We start from the raw sequence: 20915 nt of genomic DNA, 5'->3' as shown, positions 1-20915 counted from the left end.
CAGATGAGAAGAGAGAGAGTATTATCAGTGTTAATTTACTTGCTGCCTATATGTGGAGCTGTGGCCATCTTACTTTCTATTCCTAATGTACATTTTAATTTATTAAAGTGCAAATAAGCCATGGGATCATCAACAACAACAACAAAGAGTCCAAAATATCAACAAGAACAAAAGAAACCACAAAGAAAAAATGTTAATGCTTCACAAGTCAGAGAGGGACAAAGCTTGATGAGCCAATTATAAGCAAGCTTTTGGTGAATGTACAGTACCGTAGGAGGGCACTAAGTCTCTGGTATCAATGTCTCCACATATCAACACCTGGCTTCCTAAATGAAGAGTAAAATTACAAAGCTTTCACTTCGATATTTATTACCTCCCTTTGTCTAATTGCTGCAGTACCTGAGTGCTTACTTACTATGATCTATATAAAATGTTCTTCCATCCAAATGTATCCTTTCTTCCCAACCAGGCTGGAAATGGGAAACAAAAAAACAGAGAAAATAAGTGAAATACTACCATTCTCATGCAGCACGAAGCAATACATTATCCATGCCAGCTTAAATTGTCTGAAAGATGCCTGTCAAGTAGAAACAGGTGTGCTATGCCAAGGCCAATAATCTGGCATGATTCAAAGCATTCTCTGTTTATGCAAACGATTATATCCAATACGGTAAGTATTTCTTTAAGGCTCTGAAGTGGAAGTTTCTTGCATTGGGGTTCACATCCATTTCCTACAGTGAGAAAACAACCACAAAGAATAGGCTGCCCACCATTTTTCAGTTCTGAGAGCTTCTCCTTTCACTTCTGAGACACCTGTGGGTTATTTACTGTAAATATTGAGAGCGAGACAAGGATGGCTCACCTAGTGTTCAATTCTTGCCTTTCTCTCCATTCCCTTTTCTCAATTTTAGTAATGAAAGGAGAATACATGGCATGCTGCTGGTTGATGCAATGCTGTCTGATCTAGTATTCACTGCACCTACAAGCTGTATGCCAGCTTCAGCCCTCTATGCAACACAGAATAGAAATTATTTCACTTCCACCTTTTCAAAATTACTTTTCTTCAACTCTGCAACCATCACACTGGGAAGAGACTTAATCAGTGAGTGCAGTAATTGGATAAAAATAATGGCTTTAAACTAAAGAGCACAGAATTAAATCAGATGTGAGGGGAAAACTCTCCAGAGTGTTTGGGGCCACGGATGGACCCTGGGCACCTGAGCTGGGGGGAAGCCAGCCCACAGCAAAGGTTGGGCAGCTTTGAGGTCCCTTCCAATGCAACCGTTCCATGGCTCCAGCCTCTGTCAAAAATGGCTTGTTTAAGCCTGTTACTAACTAAACAGTACCAACAATATATGTCAGGCTGCCTTCATTTCGCAGTGCCTTTTTACCTCTTGGAATTAACAGGCTAAGTTACTCCTGTTCAGTGCCTCCCATCAAGCAAACTTGTCCTTGGAGAAAAACTACAAATATCAGTTACTTCCATAGCTGCTCTCCTAAATGCTCCATTACTGCTGTATTTTAAATCAGAAAATTCATTGTAATAAATAGGTTCAAGTGAATATAGTTCTTAATCTGATCAGAATTTTGAGATATGAGCCCTGACAAGTTGCCTAGCTTGACTTAAAAACAAGGCATAACTTTTTGCTAACCAAGACCTGAAGAGGGAGACGTCTGGATGTTTCAGAGGAGGATGCCTATGCCCCTCACTGCTTTTGTCACCTGCTGCCCATAAGCAGTGCTCCCTCTAGTCTGCTGGCAGAGCAGTTCTCAGTTAACTGCAAATCAGCTCAGTGCAAATCAGTACGACCAAAGACTCACTATTCAATCTGTTCAAAACCTAGATAACTTAACGTGCCACATCTGGTACAACAGGACAGCCACCCATCCTAAAGGCAAAACTGTCTGCAGACATCATGTCTGCAATACCTGCTGAGTCTGCTGGTGACAACTAATGGCTTACTGTCACTGCAGCTTCCAGTGCTGCAAATACCATTCCAGTGGCAATTTTTCAAAAGCATGTTTAGTGCATGTAAGGCAATTAACATAACACTATTAAGGTCTGCAGCTTAGAAAAAGTGTCAGCTTTCACAGGTTATCCTCTGACATAAAGATACAGCTCCTGAAAAACAAAGCAAAGCTCTGTACTCGACGTGCAAATCACTATTATGCACTGGTTACCAATATGACAAAGCCTTTGAGGCTAATACAATCATTTTCTCTGCAGAATATGGAGGTTTCATTCAAAAATCAGAATTGATTTAGATTTCTGAACACCAGTATATACTGGTAACAGAAACAAAGTTCACTTTGAGCAATGTGCTTCTTTTTTTTTTTTCCTACAGCAGTTAATTATCAGCTAGTTAACCATTAATTGTCTAAAATCACATGTTCAGAGATAAAAACAAGGTGAGTTTCTTCAAAGCTCAAAGCTTCAGATAAACAAAGAAATGTTTAATAACCGCAGAAATACTACGGGCTGGCTGCACAGCCTGACTCATTCCCTGATAAGAGTTGTTTTGGTGTTAGAAACATTGCTTTAGGATCTCCATTAAAGTGATGAGAGCAAACAGTAAGCATATGCATACAATACAAGACTGCAACAGCAGATCAGTTCTTACAAGGTAGCAGGTATACACCCAAAGACATTGTCACTTACAGGAAGGGGGCCCAAATCATTGGGGTTCAAAGAAGCTTTTGTTCTCAAATGCACTGGAAATTTCAGCCGTGGATCTTCCTGTAACAGATACATGCAACCATAAATGCAGCATCTGCATAAAAAGTCATACACAGCAGCTGGAACAGCCACCTTCCTACATCAAAATTATCGTTTAAGTTTTGCGTTCCTGAGAATAAAATGCAAAACCCAAACATATAAATTAAACATATGTTTAGCCTTGCCACGTACTTAATTAAAACTAATAAATTGTGATGATTTTTTTAGATGTTAAGAGGTAGGGTGGGTAAGACTTTATTAAGGGTGTTCTTTCCAGAGGCCTGCTCTTAGCAGAGCATGCATTCCTAAGTGCCATTTAGAGTCATCCATACAGTTCTGTCTCTCAAAACCTCAAAAGAAATAAGCCATTCTCTCATGAAAAGGTTGGAAAATGATGTAAATGAGCCTCTTACATTTTTATTAACCCCAGATATCACATGAATGAACAAAAGATGTAAAAAGAGGCAAGTAAAATAGGTCACAGAAGATCAATTTGGAGTCACAGTGATTGAGATCTCCACACATAACCTACCCACACGCAACTTGGGAACATGATTAAGAGCCACCATTTGAAATATTTCATTTAAAACAGTTGCTGCTGGGAATTTGAATAACATCTATAAAATTTAAGTTCCACTCGTATTTAAATGGTGACATGAAATGCTGAGTCAGCTTTGACATTTTTTCCTACTTTAATTTTTCCCCCACTTGCTGACTGAAAATGTAGAATTATTGGAAAACAGATCCTCATGACACAAAACAAATAATAAGATGGACTCTGCTCCAAAGATGAACATACATTATTTAAACAGGAAACTAATCCAAGAATTACAGGCAATTACAGGCAGAATTACCTCAAACTGAACACCACGCCAAATCTCCATCACACTGTATGCCAGCAAAACCCAAATTTGAGGAATTCAAAAGGCAATACCTGTATGCAATGGTTTGCCAAGTATAAAAAGCTCAAGCACAAAGTGCTACTGTATGGTAGATACGTGATACATAAATCCACCAAAAACGACTTCCAGTGGTTATGTACAAATAAGTTTCCTTTCTCTGGGTGTAGCAGTGGCACCACTACAGCCACTGCATCAGATGTGCTGTTTCAGACGGTGGCTATGGTACACCACTGCATGGAGGAGTCAGTCTCACTGTGTTCAGCTTTATGAAACTCCACATGACAAATCCCTTGATCGGAACTTGCATCTCAAACACAAGAACAATTCCAAAGCGAAACAGAGGGTCTACAGCCCAGAAAACAGAGCAGGAAAGACAAAGCCATTTGAGGTTCATGATGTAGAATTCCCCTTACCCAGGTAGTAGTTTTAGTATTGTGATCGATGAAGAAGGGCCTGCCGTTGGGTGCTATCCGCATCTCCCAGCCAGGAGGGAGGAAGCTCTGCGCAACTTTGTGCTGTGGTTTGGGAGAGTTGTAGGGAGAGGGCTGCGGAGACTGCGGGTTGGAAAGGGTGTCCTTCACAGCTCTGCGCACCGGGGAGTCCTTCATGCCCTGTGGTGTGGAAGGTACAAGGATTTGCCAAATGCCACTTCATAAAGGGGACTGGACACAATGTGATATCACGGCAAGAAGGTTTTCATTCCAGCTGCAATTTACGCTACCGTTAAGCACTATCACTGATTTCCTAGAATGCAGGAAAGTTACCAGTAATTAGCTATTCCTCGTCACTCATTAAGATTTTCACTTTGAAGGGCAGGGACTTTTATCATATCCCTATGTGATGATAATGTCTGCTTTGATTACATATTTTACTAAAGCTGATCTGTACATGTCAACATTTCGTTCTAAAAAGGAAAAGATACAAGCAATGCTTTGCACTCTGCGGTGCAATAGATGCTAGTTCAAATAGGAGAGTATGCTGAGTGTGAAGTGACATTATCACAGAATCATAGAATGGCCTGGGTTGAAAAGGACCACAAGGATCATCTTGTTTCAACCCCCTGCCACAGGCAGGGTTGCCAATTATCAGACCAGGCTGCCCAGAGCCACATCCAGCCTTGAACTTCTTAATAGATGTCTCAACTACAATTTCAGAAAGAACATTTAAACATGGCTTTAAAACAAGTAAGTGTAGGTTTAGATTTCTTATATCAGCTTGAAATTACAGGTTTTCAACAATTTGTCCAGCAGAAAAAGTGGGAAAGGACAAAAAAGGTGCTGCACTTTCCATTTGAAGATGAAGTTTTTCGTAACTTTCTCTCCTCAATGCAGCCATGTTTAATTGATTTGTGAGATCTAATCATCCAAGAAAAACACAAATAATCTTTGATTGCACGTGCCAGACAGACTATTCATTCACATCATTCAATGATCAAAGTTAAGCAACGCTACTGTATGATGTGAAGATTCAGGTGGAAAAATGTTAGAAGAAAACAGCAATATATCATGTCGAAACTAACACTAAGAATGTTGTAACAACAGCAATGCTGTGCTGCATAACTGAAAGGGAGCGAAAAACTCATAAAGGTAACCAAGAGAGAAGTCAGATACAAGTGGTCTGTGCTGCTAACAGTGCTTCTCACCTCGAGGGGAGCAGACAAGGTGACCGTGGGTGAACTGAGGCTGCGGGGCCGTCTGATCTGCGGCTCACTCAGATGGTTGTTGCTGTTTGCTGCTGACCCAACCATGCCATCTTCTGCAAGCTGTTTTAGATGCAAAACCAAGTTAGCCAGTCATCAAGACTGCAGTTCATCCAAAGTCAAAGCAATTGAAAACGACACCAGCATTCAGGATCGTTATTATGACTACTACAGTCAAGCACATTATTTAATTTTAATTCCATAGCAAAGACACAAAACATCTGGAATTATTAATTAAGCAAAAGAACTTTCAAACTCAAACCTACGGAGACTTTTGTCTTTATTTGTGTTTGGTACCTCTCTGCAAATGCCCTCCCTTGTAGCATCAACTTAATCTGTAACTACTGAAGTTAAGAGAAGCATAAAAACAAAAATCCCAACCGCATTTTTTTATGATTATCCCGAACTGTTGCGACCACGCTTATTTTTTTTTTAATGTTTGTAGTTCTAAAGAGCTGCTTCCACTGGAATTATACTCAGTGTGATGCCATCTAAATGCACGCAGTCTAAACAGAGCAACGGAACACATCTCCATACCTGCATGATGGGCCGTGTCCAGGTTGTGGTGCGATTGTTGTGATTCACATAGTAAGTACGGCCCTTTGCATCCTTTCTTTCCTCCCAACCTGAAGGTAAGCCCGGCGTGGTGTGGACATAGGCCACTGAAGGCTGCTCAACAAGAAATTACCATATTGTTATTTTTTAATTAGCTTAAGAAACTTAACATCTGTTCTTTGAAAAGAACTCAGAACATCAACAGATGCACATAATTCTAAGAACTATCAAACATACAGAAAATGTGGTCTGAGAAATCATCTAATACAAGCTCTTCTTCAAACCCCTCTGAGTCAAATGATAGTTTATCATAATAATCTTTCTATTCACTCTTGCATGGATTCAGGTCTCTTGTTTCAAAACTAGCTAAGCTTACATGCCCTCAAACTTTTAAATTGGTGTGTTACATACAATGACAAAAAGAAACCTTGCATTGTAATGATTTTCCCTTAAGGTTGATTTTTCCCTTTACATTGGTGTGGATAAATAAGAAAAGGAAGTGATCACGCTTTCCAGTCAAGATCTCTCTAGTTCTGACCTCATCTCATCTAGTTCTGACCTCATCTCATCTAGTTCTGACCTCATCTCTACCACGGGATCTTGACTCAATTGCAGCAAACTGCTGAGGGCTTAAAAACTGAAGTCCAAACATCTTCTTAGTCACAAACAATTGCATTTAGGGTTAGGTGTCTTGAAGTAGAGGATACACACTAAAATTGAGCCCAAACTTTAGAATGAAAAGATACCGTTTTTCTAATTAAAAAGTTGCACAACAGAGACATTGCTGAAAAGAAAACATAAAGACAGTGAGGACAATGGCACCAATTATCATTAGACAAAGCATGTCACTATTCAACACAATAGTTACGCTACAAGAGACATTGTCTTCTGAGGTTTCTATGGGCAGCAAAATATTCAGTGATTTATACAAGTAGACATTTGTTTCTGAGACATACAGTTAAAAAATACAGCGTACATGAGTAGCAATGCCTTTGGAGGGCAAAAAGCCTAGGAAAAGAATTCTAATACTGAACCTGTCTGCACCTGAAGGCACATTTCAGGAGGGAAGATGCCCAGGGAGTCAGATAACAATTCCAAATCATTATTCACATGTTTAAGCTCTGTCACTCTCTAGTTTGGGACTCTTTTTCTCTGTAGACATCACTTGCTTGTACTGCTCCTGCATTCAGCAGGACAGCATTCTTGCTCTCGAATGCATGCTCTCTAACGAAGCAGATTCTGCTAACATCTCATCAAGGACAAGGCAGGTGCAAGGTGCTATTCAGCATCTGCACCTTGCTATTTAGATCAAAATGCATTTATGCACTTGGTTCAATCAATAGATCAATCACATTAAAATACATAGTCACATTTTATGTATCAGGGTTCTATAATGCTAGAGATCGTTCTGCTTCTTCAACATAGCTGCCTTCATGGCAGAAGAATGGTGAAATCCAAAAGACCTCATCACGTGCTGGAATAAAGAGGTGTTTGAGCTCCACTGTTCTGTCAAATTCTGCATGCTTTCCTTCTTCATCAGTTTCACTAATCCCTCTTTTGAAGCCTGAGTTTAACCACTCCAGACTCAGCCATTTGTCTTTGCCCAGCACAGTGATGATAGACCATAATTTACAGTGAGTAATGATGACTGCTGTGGGATTTTGAGTGTTTTGCCCACACCTGAAAGGCAGCTTCTGTTTCAGAGCTACTTCATATGCAAAGAACCTAAGTGCAGGCAGGAGAAGTTCAGCAATACAGGCAAATTACTATAGCAAAGATATATTACTGAATTTATCTTTTCTCCTGCTGTAGAGGACCTGCTTCAGCACAGGAGCTGGGCTCGATGACCTCTAAATGTCTCTTCCAACCCCTAAAACTCTGATTCTGTGAAGATTCAGTCCCACAGAGGATTAGCACACAGACATCTCTGAGCTCTTAAATTCTCACTGTGTGAATGTGAATCAAATTTTGTGAGCACTTTTGGAAGGCAACTGAAAGGCAAAGCAGCTGTGGAGGAAAACAGAGCAGGTTAGAAGAAATAACTGTAGTGGAAGAAGTCTTAAAAATACTGAGATCTCTTGCAGAAAAAGAGGATGCTGGAATATGACAGTGAATATTATTAAGAGACAGAAGATGTTTAAAGAAGACTATTCACATCTTTTGTGTGATCTTTAAATAAAATCAAGGGAAGAATCAGCCTTGGAGATGACCAATTACCTCCACATTTTGACTTGCAAGACCATAGGCATTACAGCACAACTAAGGCAGCTTGGATAACTGCCTGTTTCCCTAGGCTCTCAGCTTTATTCACCATGCCTAACCACAAAGCAAAAAAAGAAATTACTCTTTCAGTGTCCTTATAAACAGTGGTTTGTGTGGTATGATAATTCTATTTAAAAATATTAATACAGTGGAAAACTACTACTTAGGGATAAAACGTGTGAATGACACTGCACAGCAGGATTTGGTAACTTCTCAAGTCTCAAAGGTTCTCAGTAAATTATTTTTCTATGCTTTACACTCTTTGCCCCAGCAAAGTGATTTACAGCAATCCTTGTTCTTGCTTCATATTCTTAAGACCTCTTCCCAGGGCTCTTGCTTAAAGCAGTATGTTTGCTTTTTAGCAGAGCAGTGTAGTTGACACAGTGAGCTGGAGAACCGTCTGACGATCAAGAAAAGAAATCAGAAAGGAAAATGAATGGGTTAGAAAGCTGATGCGGCACATTAGGAGACAGAAAAAGGAAAACTGATAAGGAAGCTGAGTAATACCCTCTGAAACAAACTCCAGTTTATTAATGTCCAGAGGAGCCAAATGGTCAGTTCAGGCAGCTGATGGTTGTGATAAGGAGAGCACCTTCACCGAGACTGTTCTGACCATTGCTAGGCTGTTAACTGGTGGTCATAAGGACACAATAAGTGTTTGAGTACAGTCCACAGGCCAAATTTTAATTAAAAATTAGACAATTAAGGTAGCTGATATTCTGGGTTGTAATAATACAGCTTCTATTCGTGGCAAGATGGCATGATGCAAACAATCAGCTTCAACTGACTTGGTGCTGGGAGTATACAGAAACACCAGAAAGATGGTCAGCTTTATCATCTGATCTTCCCTTTATCAGACTATCAAAACAACTCCAACTGCCAGCAGCCCTTCTCCTTCCTAGTGGCTGGGTTAATGCAACCATGTGTACCATCTGTGAAACAGAAAGCTTGCCCTTCAGTCTTCCTGCCATACTTTAGATACCAACATGAAGATATTTTACCACACAGAATAGAAACATGGGCGCTTTATCAAAAGGCTTATTTGTGATGAGTATTAGAGGAAGTCTGAAAGCAAAACTGAACTGCCCTAGAAACTTCAGCATCGACAAATTCTACATATTTGTCTACATATTTGATGTCCCTAAAGGACAAAAAAATGGCAACCTTGGAAGAATGTGCATCTGGATTTAAATGCAAGAAAGAATTCATATTTAAGTCCTGAGCAGTCTGTGGATTTGGTATAGATGCATATTGAATGAAGACAGCGAGGGGAAGGCTCCCATTAATTAAGCTGCAATAAACTTACATTGGAGCAACAAAAAAAAAAGAGATATTGATTATGAGATAGGGAAGTACGAACTCAGCTTTAGCAGAATTAGCAGAAAGTATTACAGTTTTAAGAAGTATGATCAACACAAGATCATCTATTAATCAAAAAAAACCTGAAGGAGGATTTTCAAGGACACAAAAAAATCAGAATTTGCAGGAACTGAATACCAGCATGCCCCTCTGATTCTGAAAAAACAGTGAACACAAACACTGTCACAGAATGCTGCATCAGAAGACAAACTGAGGCCTGACACCACTGCATACAAACAGGAAACGTACCAACTTTGATTTACATCCCTGAAGTAAATTATCTAAGAGTGCAAATACTCATGAAAGCCAATTATTACTGTCAGTGGATAATGCACTCTATGCAACAGTTTGTTTCAGACTAACGGAATGAGACTTTTTTGGCAAAGATCAATATAAGTGAAATCTGCTTGTCTTTAATTATGCAGAAAAATTCTTTCAGAAAAGCATTTCAAGAACTTTATCAGATGAGCAAAGCAAAATTTCAGCCTTGCAGTGAGGAATAACTGCTGGAAAATGAAAATTGGCTGCAATTAAGACCACTACAATCCATAATGATGCATCATTGCACAGTTCTCAAATTAAGATCAATCTTATGAATCCAAATGAACCAGTCTAACAGAGAGTAAGGGAAGACAGAAGCACAATGAAAGATACAAGTATACTGAGTTGATATCTTTAAACACTGGTTATTTCAAGTTTTAAAGAATTAGGCACTGTATCTTGTTTTTTATAAGTTTATGGTATGTTTTTAGTAAAGCTTTGTTAAAACTAGCATATGCAAGTAATAAAATAGCCTTAAACTGAAGTTAGAGTGAATAGAGCATTATTTGAGCAAATCTGAAGTGTAACAAATAAATAACGAAATAAATGCAACTATGGCTTCAGTGGCTGTATGTCAATTATCGCATTGCTGCTCTGTGAAAAAATGTTAATTACTGTACAAGACCTAAATTCGCCCACATTTCATTTAGAGATAATGTTGGATAAAGATATTACCGTTGGTTCCTCACCACCTGTGACAGTTGAAGAACGAGCTCTCCTAGATTGGCCACTCTGCTGTTAAATGATAATTAATGTTACAGGTAAGTACACTTGGTGTTGAAGGACACAGTTTACTCTTACATCTTGAGGAATAAGGAATCATCTACAATCTAAAATTTATTAAAAGAGCAATTAGGTTTAAATAATTTCAAAGATGATGTAGAAAAAATTAAGCCATCAATCACTGATAAACAAGAAAGAGCTTGACAGAAAAATCACCAAAGGAACTAATTTCAAGAGTTCTGGTATGAGCAGTATTGCTAAGGATGACAAGATCATTCACTCTGAGTGTAACGTGATTAATTTCCCTTAGAAACAGAGTGGATCCACTTTGATCATCAGAAAAAATTAGATCAAAAGTATGAAACTGGCATTTCAAATTTTCACTAAGGATTAATACAGTCAAAATCAACACAATTTAGAAAGAAGGTATGGATTTAGTTGCTGGAAGATAAACTATCATTGGTTCAATAAAGATTAAAATCAAGAAATGTCCTTATAATAATAATAGAGCAATGATTTCAATTCTTCTGCTAAATAAATGAATGCTCTGCAATAGCAAACTGAAAGGTGGATCACGACAAGGCCCCAAGTGACTGCATGAGGTAAAGAAACTCATACTCCATGAGGTTATATTAAATTAAGCAGCAGACCATCTCTGGATCAGACTTCGTTAAGTGACAGTTTCCTCTAGTATGGAGAGAAGACAGTTAAGGCATAATTGTACTGAAAACCACACAATTGTTTATCCAGGGAAGAAAGTAAAGAGGTGCATCATCCTTCATAAGTACTCTTTTGAACAACAGCTATTGCATGCAACTCCAAGCAACAAATGTGGATACACCAAACATACAGAACACACAGAACAAAGAGAAAAATACTGCAGTTATAGTAAATGTCTAACCAATAACAACAGAAAGAAACAAAGGAGAGACATCAGCTTTAGCAGTGGACTCATCAGGAGCTCCCTACTTAATATTTTCATGGTAAACTTGTGTAATCTTTTGTGTGTGTGGATTGATATCCTATCTGAAAACACTCATGGGAAGGTTTTCTCTCTCCACCTCATACATCAACTGAACACAAGTGTTTAGTAAACTACATTTCTGTGTTAGGTAACTGAAGTCAGACACTATGACTATACTCTGTCTCAAAACGTTTTTTCTCTCTTTTGGAATTCCTCACTGTACTTTGACACTATTTTAGCTTCCAGAATGATTTAGGACAGCCACACGTCCATAACTGCACTAGATCTGCCTAGAACTGATCTAGGAAAAGACACCATTCAGAATCAGATGACGTTAAAAGAAGAAGAAATAAATAAAAATTAGCTTTCGTTTACCAAAGATAATTGAGACTGTTCAGCAACTGTATCTGTTACACTGCAAGATCTCAGTCTTGAGGAAGGATCTCTTTGCTGAAAAAAAAAATAAAGAAAACATCTGTAAGTTTAACTACTTTCAAGTATCTTTGGAAGACACCTTAGAAAACCTAGAGGGAGAACAAGCAGCATAAGGAAGACATACAACTCCTGGCTGAATACTGTCAATATAGTCTTTGGAAAATCAGTACTACTATCAGAGCTGGAATCTCACACATGGCTTACTGCACTAGGTAACCCTTGTGTCTGTTCCTTGATGTGGGCACAATGAGATGCCAGTAACACATAAGATGACCTTGTGGTTCTGGTGCTGATGACACCCTGAGCCTGTGGTGGGAAAGCAGGACGCTCTGCAGAACCTTCGTTGGGAGCCTTGCTGAGGTCAAAGCACCTCTAGGTACAGCCAGCAGCCTGTGGATCTTAGCCAGGTTCATGCAAAGCCAGTCTAGATTTGGGTTTAGGGAAAGTCCTGGATCCAACAGCCTGCACAGTCACTGAGCTGATCACACAGCTTTTGGGAATTTGGGTCAAGAGGAGATGTCAAGCAGGCACATCCTGTGTTTAGCTGGCAGTGCCAAACCCTTCCTACCACCCTGCTCGATCCAAATGATGCTCTTGATGTCTTTTTGCTATTAATACAAATCTCAGAACTGGGCAGATTTGCAAGCCCAGAGTTAAGTGCTGGATCAGGCCAGTGAGCTCTCGCAGAGGCCAGAGGAACAGTCACAGACACAAGCTGCTGTGGCAGATCCTCTGGGGCCATGGACTGAACACTGCTGACCCACTTAATCTCCACGTGCAGACAGAATAATTTCAGAGCTGCTTCGTTTTAGGGTAGTGTAACAGACACTAAATGCTCTGACAATTTCTTCCTTAGTAAGTGTGGTCTTATTAAAATTTGCACTGCAGTGGTAAGTAAGATGTTATTTAATGGCTCATAAAAGAGCTACTTTGTACATTACTACTGAATTATTTTAATTCAGATTATTTTGTAGCTATACCACTTATTATTTTGTATGCACAGTAAATATAGGCCCTGTTCTTGACACTGCTCCTACTCGATTAACGTCCCACCCTCGAGGTGAAGGTCACTGGAACCTGCAGTTATCTACAGAAGCAGACTTTGTGCAGATGGCTGGCAATCAGAGCCATAATTTGCTGAACTAATCTCTATATAACATTCAAGTCATTGTATACATTGCATAGGTTCTTTGTGAAAAAATTGCACCTAATCAAGATTCTATTTGATCAGAAAAAGAGTTGAGTGTGATCACTCCTCACTTTAACTGCAGAGGTACCTTAATAGCGCACACCAAGGAAATGATTAAATCTCAACACAGTGCTCTCTTTTATATTTACAATTGTTTTCTCAATCAGAGAGACATAAGACATTTCAGTTGAAAGCATGGTATCCTTACTTTTTGTGGTATCCTAAGTGTCCAACTAATAGGCAACACGCACAAACAGAACTTATATTCTCTTCTCACCTCAAGCAACCTGCTGTGGTTCTCCAGACTTGTTATTAATAAATCCACAGAGCATTTCACCATAACTACTTTCTTTCAATTCTAATCCTTTGTTAGTCTTGTGACAATTAACCAGTAAACTACGATGGGGATTTGTAAAATTCCAACACATTCTTCAGCATAAATACGCACAGGTAAACGCCAAGCTCTGATAAGTTATCACATAATAAAATGGGTGATGATTGGAGCAGTATTCAGTCTTTCCTCTTTCTTTTGGATATTCCTAGCTTGATGCTCTCTAGTATTACATGATGCATTTTGTTCCACTAAAGGTATAAGAGCAGTAGGCTCTCAAATTAAACTCATGTAGGAAAATAAAAAAACATTAAACCTAAATAAAGGTCTGCTTCTACAGTGAAACTAAGCTGATTTTTTTTTTTTAAAAGATGCTTTTAACAGAGTATTCAGTTTTTCCTAAGACCAGCAATACCTACTCATCCACATAAACAATTCAGGATTATGTAAAGCTGGCAAAAATCAGTAAAGTAGTAAAGATGTATACAGAGAAAGCAGCGTGTCACGTACAATCAAAGAACTCAGCTGTTCCCCATTAGAGTCTGGAGTGATCTGAAGCCTTCTGTTCAGTTCCTCAGATAGCTCCTGAGGACTGCTACGGGACACAGGAGATGCAGGAGGTGGTGGCAACGATAAGCTTAAAGAATCCCCAGTTGCACTCGCCTCCTCTGAAATGGCTTCCCAAGGCTGACAAAAGAAAAGAAGCTGCATTAACTATTTCAAGTCAAACCAAGCCTCTCCTTCCCTGTGTGTTCCAGGCAGCCACCTCACTGTGGCAAACCCAAGTGTGATCATCAGCATTAACACTTAATGAAATAAACTAACCCCTTGTGCACACAAATAGTTGTGTTTCTCAGTGAAAACATTCATAAAAACATTCAACATAAAACATTCCTTAAGGCTGAAGGGGATCAGAGCTTTACACAAAAAGTTTGCTTAAAAACATCTACCAAAATTCATTACATTGTTCTATCTGTAGATTAAAAATACTGATTAACAAGATCTCTTGAGTTTTAAATAGAGCCAAGTATTTTTGGGGGGAAAAATACCTTGTTTTCCTTCTAAATTAAGACGCAGAAGAAAACTCAAACAAATGGCAGTTCCATTTGGTACATTTCACTTCTTACAAACTTGTCCCACTGTTACTCAAAGCAGATTATTGAAAGTGTTTCATCTTCTTGGAGATAAGGAGCCAGTGCTTGCTATTACAAATGCGTGTCATTTACATGGTACTTAACACAGTGCATACTCTACTGGCCACCTACAAAAGCGTATGTGCAGGAAAGTGTAACTGTCTAGGATTTTTACTGTGTCTCCAGTCTTCTGCTCAGTCGATTTCCTTAAAAACCATGCAAAACCGTTCCTGTTCACGGTGCATAGTAATTAGCTTACAAAATGGGAAACGTTTTGGCCTGAGATTGGTGCAATTCTTAAAAGCAAGACCTTCATATACCTCAGGAATGTCTCCAGTCTCCATAGGTTCCGGTTCCAAATCCTCACTAATGTGTCTTCGAGAGCGAAACCGCCTATGGGCTGCTTCATGGTTTATTTGTCTGATGTTGTTATCTGAATCAGATCCCACATCACTGGACAGTGGGGAAAGGAAGCGAAGGAGAAAAGAACAAGACAACAATGAATCTTAAACTCATTAATGCTTTTGATTATAGCTAAAAATTCATTACTCTTGCACATATCAGGCTTCATAAACAGGAGGAAATTTAATTCTTTAATCCAAGTGAAATAAAACCAAAAGCATTTCACGAATGTCATGTAAGACTGGAAATTAACATTCTTTGTACAACGGAGTTGTTAAACCAGAAAAATGAGTCCCCACTGTAAGATGTTAACCCCTTACAACTTATCCTTTCCCAGCATGACTAGAATCATTCCTGACACAGAGATCTTACTTCTGCCCCCCTCTTTATGACAACTATTGCTTTTCTTTTTGCAATAGCCAAAGCAACAACAAGCTGTTACTGGCTACAACCACTAGTTCAGCTCATATCTGCAATGGTTGTAATGGAAAGAAAAAAAAAAAATTCCCTTAATGGTGTCCCTTCCTGACTTGTGCAGCTTCCCCCTGTGCATATCTCTGCATCTCCATTACAGTACTCAAGGGCTACAAGAGGTTGTTAAAAGGCAGTATTCCATTTAAACCTCTCCTTCGGGATGAGGGACCGTAGCTTTTAAAGAGATTTATGTTCAGGAAGCATTTATTTGAGAAAACATTTTAGCACAGCAAGACAAATTACTCAACTGACACAGACTATACAATAATCAATATTTTCTCTTACTGACTAGATTAGTATCTGAGTTACTAGTCTCAAACCGAGAGGCCAACACTATTGATTCTACTATCAACCCCACAAGAACCTTCCACTCCTAGTGGTTTCATGAATTTACAAAATCAGAATCACTTAGTTTGGAAAAGATGTCCAAGACCATCAAGTCCAGCTGTTAAAAACCATCACAGCCAACCCTACTGCTCAACGAGGCACCTAAGTGCCACATCTGCACACCTTCTGAATACCTCCAGGTATGGTGCTTCAACTACTTCCCTGGCCAGCCTCGTTCAATGCCTCAGAACCCCTTCTGAGAACAAATACCCTAATAACCAACCTGACTCTACCCCAGCACAACGTACGGCCACCACCTCCTGTCCCATCACTGTCACCTGAGAGCAGAGGCTCCCAGCACAACTTTCAGGAGTTGTAGGCAGTGATGTGGTCTCCCCTGAGCTTCCCTTCCCCACAGTGACCATCCCATTCCCTCAGCTACTCCCCACAGCACTGTGCTCCAGAACCCTCCCAGCTCCGTTCCCCTCTCCAGAGATGCTCCAGGACCTCCACGTCTCTTTTGTATGAGAGCCCAACAATGAACACAGCACTGAGGTGCAGTTTTCACCAGTGCTGAGAACAGGGGAGCAATCATTTCCCTGCTCTTATGGCTACACTACTTCTGACACAACACAAGATGCTGTTGGCCTTAATGGCCTCCTGGGCACAAGGCTTGAAGCATCACTCTAAATTTTCCTTTGTTTCTATCTTAAAACAAGAGACAATAAAAACCCCAATGTTACTTAATTTGTATGAGTATGGTGTCCACCTCAATCTTTATCAAGGCTAGTAGTAATTATGCATTCCCAAATCACTTGTGATACTGACTTTTTGGTCATCTTAGCTACTCACCAACCGGAAGCCTTCAAATTATACACCCATCTGATGCCATTTTCCAACGATTATTATTTTTTTACATGTGTCAGTAAAGCATTTCTGAAGCCATGTAATTTTCACTTCATTTACCATAGTCAGAATTAAAGGAGGTGCTAAATTAAATAATTTATAAAAACTGAAGTTTTATAGGCAGTTACTGATACCGCTGTGAGATGGATGGCATTCACTTGAGAAAAGTAAAAGCTGCTTAACAGATAGCATTTTAAAAAAACAGTTCAAAATCTGCTGGACAAAAACTAACTAAATTCTAATTAATTAACCTAAGATAATCTAATTAATCTAGGATAAACACGTCAGACAAAAATAACAAAGTTAAATATAGAAACACACACATAATACAACTATGATAATGAACATGCAAGAAAGAGCAAACAGCACTTGTAATAAGCAACAGTGGGAGAGTAGTAGCTACAGAAAGATAGTGAAAGATCACAGAATCACAGAATCACAGAATTGTAGGGGTTGGAAGGGAGCTCCAGAGATCATCGAGTCCAACCCCCTGCCAAAGCAGTTCCCTACAGCAGGTCGCACAGGTCGGCATCCAGGCAGGTCTGGAACATCTCCAGAGAAGGAGACTCCATCTAACTCATTATTTCAGTACAACTCTTAACATTTTCAGTTAAACATTGCTACAGCATTATAAACCTATTTATAGGCAATGTACAATGAAGGCTTGAACAGGAACTCCGCATTAGCACAAGCACAGAAAAGCAGAAGAGGATCTCCTTAAAATCAGTCAGTCTAACTTAATTAAAACTTAAAAGACCTGAAATGCCTGTGCTTGCATTTTTAAAAAATACTTTGTCAATAGTCTCTACAGAAGAAAATAATTTATTCTCCTTAACTTTTGCACATACCCACAAACAGGACAAAGCACTACAGTGCCACTTACATCAAACTTGGTCGGTGCCATTGCGTGGTTCTGTTGTTGTGGTTGACATAGTAAGTCCGCCCCAGGTTGTCAACCTTTTCCTCCCACCCAGGAGGCAGTGGAGGAGGTGGCAACTCCTCCTGGCGCTGAGACGCAGAGTCGTTGGAATCAACCACATCCCATCCGTGCTTAGGAATGAGAGCAGAAAAGATGTCAGAGCTCAAGTCGAAGAGAGAAGTTGTACCAGTATTGCTCACAAGGGTAAAGATTCCTATATTTTTTTCGCTATTTTTTAAAATCTAAGGCAATGAGAAACGGAAGAAACTTCATGATTACAGCGTGTGCTACATTTCAGTGACAAAAACACTAAACTTCTACCAGTCTATTGAATCTATAAGTTTGGGATTCCCAAAATCATTTGGGTGGGTATTCCTCCTGGTAGCCAGGTGCAGATCTCCAGCCGTGAAGCCAAAGAGAGCCAACTGCTAACTTCTGAACTCAAGCTGTGTCCTTTTCCTCGTAAAGGATAATCACTGTTTTTCTTTTTGCTTTCCCACTCTACCAAAGCACACAGGAACTTCTCCTGTTCACCACCTCTGTCCTGTCTTCCCGACAGACTCATCTGTGATTTGCCAAAGGGTCTGACAGTCGCTGACAGCAGCAAAAAAGTCCCAAGAAGGTATGTAAAAAGTCCCAAGGACAACAGGCAGATGTCCTTATCAGTCAAACATGCCTTTTCTGGGAAAGACTAAAAAACAAGCAAACGGAACAACCTACAACTAATTTTACTTCCAGACGTGTAACACAGCTTTAAGTATCCACTGCAACCACACTGTATTTTATTCCTGTTTCAGAAGACTTTAATACATAAATCTACCTGAATTCAAACTAAAATCTAATTGCCATAGGGTATCCTTTCCAGGTAAATACTGCAATTCAATTACAGATAATAAAATTCCTTCCCTGCTGCTGTTCAGAAATTAGAGTTAGAAGTGTTCTGTTAAATGAAACACAGATGCTTTTCATTGCCACTGATTTACTAGAAATGCTGTTTCTGTGGGACACTGCCAGGGCCTTGTGGCATTATCTTATGTACTCGAGTCAGGAGGACCTTACTCACACAGGTGACAAAAATTTATTTTCAACAGCAAAGCAGACAATAAATAATGTTCAGAAATAGAGACCTGTGGGTAAAGAGAGCATCACTGCATGCATGCTGCTGAAATCTTTTTTCTATATGTGAGACTCTACTCTTGAAACATACTTTCCAGACTAGTTTTGTTAAAAAACTGCTAGTAAGTTCAAGTCAGTTATTTAGGCACCAAATATGAGATGTATTATTTACATGAAAGAATCCATTCACTAACGAATTTAATAACTGTAAGCACAACGGAGCCTTTTACAGTCTTGTTACTTCAATTATCACAGAAAAATCAGATTACATTAAAAATATGGTCATTCTATGAAATTCACTGTTAGAGATTACTGTTTGTTTTATAAAATAATATGTCTGAGTGTGACACATATATATACGTATATAAACTTCTCAGATTTTTATGCAAATTGTATTATAAATACACATACACACACAAAATACAAGCATATTTACACACACATACACACACCTTTTTTGTACATGATGAGAGAGAAATAAAGCTGAGTTTTGAATTTGTGAAGTGCTGAAGGCGATGAACTGAGGTGCTGCATTACTGCGTGCCCTGAGACACCTCAGCTGCCTCTGCACCAGCTCTTGGGCAGACCTCCTGAGAAGCTGCAGAACACAGATGTATGGCTTGGGACAACAGCCCTCCTTCTCCAATTACAGATGACTGCCCATTATTAGTAATTAAAGCAAACTTGGGCTAACATCCACTCTGTCAGCTCTAATTACAGTAATTCTTAAAATGGATGATGGTGGTAGGAGTGCTGGGAAGTCTTTAAACCTGCTGTACCCGCATGAGCACTATTCTCTGTAAAGCTGGTGCTGCCAAGAAAATAAAGAAAAATGTTCCAACAGCTAACTTGGACACACTACAGAGGAAGACATGCTTAGATATTGAAAACAGACCATCACGCTTATGTCAAATATGAATTACGTGGATAGACTTTTCAAATTCTTCTGCTCTCTTGGCGTGACTTATGCAGCCTTGGGAATGCTCATGAAAATGGAAAAAAAACCCACACCACAACTGAATCAGAGAGACTTCAGTATTCATTGTGCCACTTGAAACAGTAGAGAAAATATCACCTTATGGTTTTGAAAGCATGGGAGGGGAAGAATATGTTGAAGCTAAACTAACACCATCATTTTATCTTTCAAAACCACAACTTCTTCTAAGATTCTATCTGAAACTCTAATAACTTACACACCTCCAGATGCATAAGAATGACAAAAAGAAGATATCAGATAGTGACCTCTTGATTGTCTTACCTCAGACTCATCCCTTTGATCGCTATTTTCTTCCTCTTGGCCACCATTCTTAGGCATGTAAGCCATCTTCAGTCTCAAGAAACCCTTTACACGAGACTTGTGACTAGAAGACACGAAGTTACATTTAATTGAATAGCTCTTCAACAGCTGCAAGTAATAAACCTTGAAGTAAGAAATGTTTTAAAATACAAATACAAATCCTCACCTTCTTGGTCTGAGAAGGAAATCCTTAAATGTATATGGCCTTTCCATGGTTGGGTCTTCAGTCTACAAGTATGTAAGAAAATGACAACTTAAAGGGCTTGCCCACAAGCACAGTAGTACATAAGGAACATTCACATTGCAGACGTTGCTAGAGAAGATTCTACAGTGTGGGTTACCCTGGGTGGGTGGGTGGTTAATATACAGCTGCACAAGAGGTCCACTAGATGTCACTGCAAATACCAGCAATGGGCTGAACTCTGCCTCATCGCTGCATGGAAACCCACACAGCAAGATCTGGAAGATCCCATAAAGCAAACCCCTGCCAACTTTCTGCTGCCACCCAACAGCACTGCCAGACGAGGATGCATCCACCTGAAGGGCTGTTTGTTATGCATATTAGGAAACTATTAAAAAAAATACAGCTCAGCTAGCTTTTGTTTCTTATTTCAAAGCTGTTTAGACTTTGAAAAACAGTGAGAGGTTGAAATTCTTTATGGGGCAGATCAGTAATATTTGCAGGTTGACAGGCTGCGTTGTCTGATTTACATTCAGCTGGAAGTTTCATAAAGCTTTAAACCTTAAAAGAAATTCAGATCTGCTGCACTCGCCGTGTCTGTGAAATGAGGGCCATTATTGGTGCAGAACTAGAAATTTAGAAATGAGAAGGCAAATACGAGAGGCAGAAATCCATACACAGATTAAATCTTCTGATTTAAGGGG

The 20915-nt window shown here is 39.4% G+C and overlaps 1 protein-coding gene across 4 annotated transcripts in view; it reads right to left on the bottom strand.

The window, feature by feature from the left end:
* The window catches only part of NEDD4L (NEDD4 like E3 ubiquitin protein ligase), a 135098-nt gene that overhangs the window by 17998 nt on the left and 96185 nt on the right, over positions 1–20915 (bottom strand). For 2 of the 4 annotated variants that reach the window (XM_042886988.1, XM_042886986.1), the window contains 12 exons: positions 20197–20258; positions 19992–20094; positions 17582–17748; positions 14910–15042; positions 13967–14143; positions 11877–11951; positions 10490–10549; positions 5855–5986; positions 5261–5380; positions 4032–4229; positions 2660–2737; positions 416–470 (listed from right to left, as the gene is read on the bottom strand). In XM_042886988.1, the coding sequence (XP_042742922.1) occupies positions 416–470; positions 2660–2737; positions 4032–4229; positions 5261–5380; positions 5855–5986; positions 10490–10549; positions 11877–11951; positions 13967–14143; positions 14910–15042; positions 17582–17748; positions 19992–20094; positions 20197–20258 (1360 nt within the window). The remainder of the gene's footprint in view (positions 1–415; positions 471–2659; positions 2738–4031; positions 4230–5260; positions 5381–5854; positions 5987–10489; positions 10550–11876; positions 11952–13966; positions 14144–14909; positions 15043–17581; positions 17749–19991; positions 20095–20196; positions 20259–20915) is intronic. The other 2 variants (XM_042886989.1, XM_042886987.1) reach the window with 1 other exon arrangement.

The sequence above is a fragment of the Lagopus leucura genome, unplaced genomic scaffold (genome assembly GCF_019238085.1).
Source record: "Lagopus leucura isolate 7727_CA_CO unplaced genomic scaffold, USGS_WTPT01 Super-Scaffold_100070, whole genome shotgun sequence".
Lineage (NCBI taxonomy): Eukaryota > Metazoa > Chordata > Aves > Galliformes > Phasianidae > Lagopus > Lagopus leucura.
This window is presented reverse-complemented; position numbering and strand designations above follow the sequence as displayed.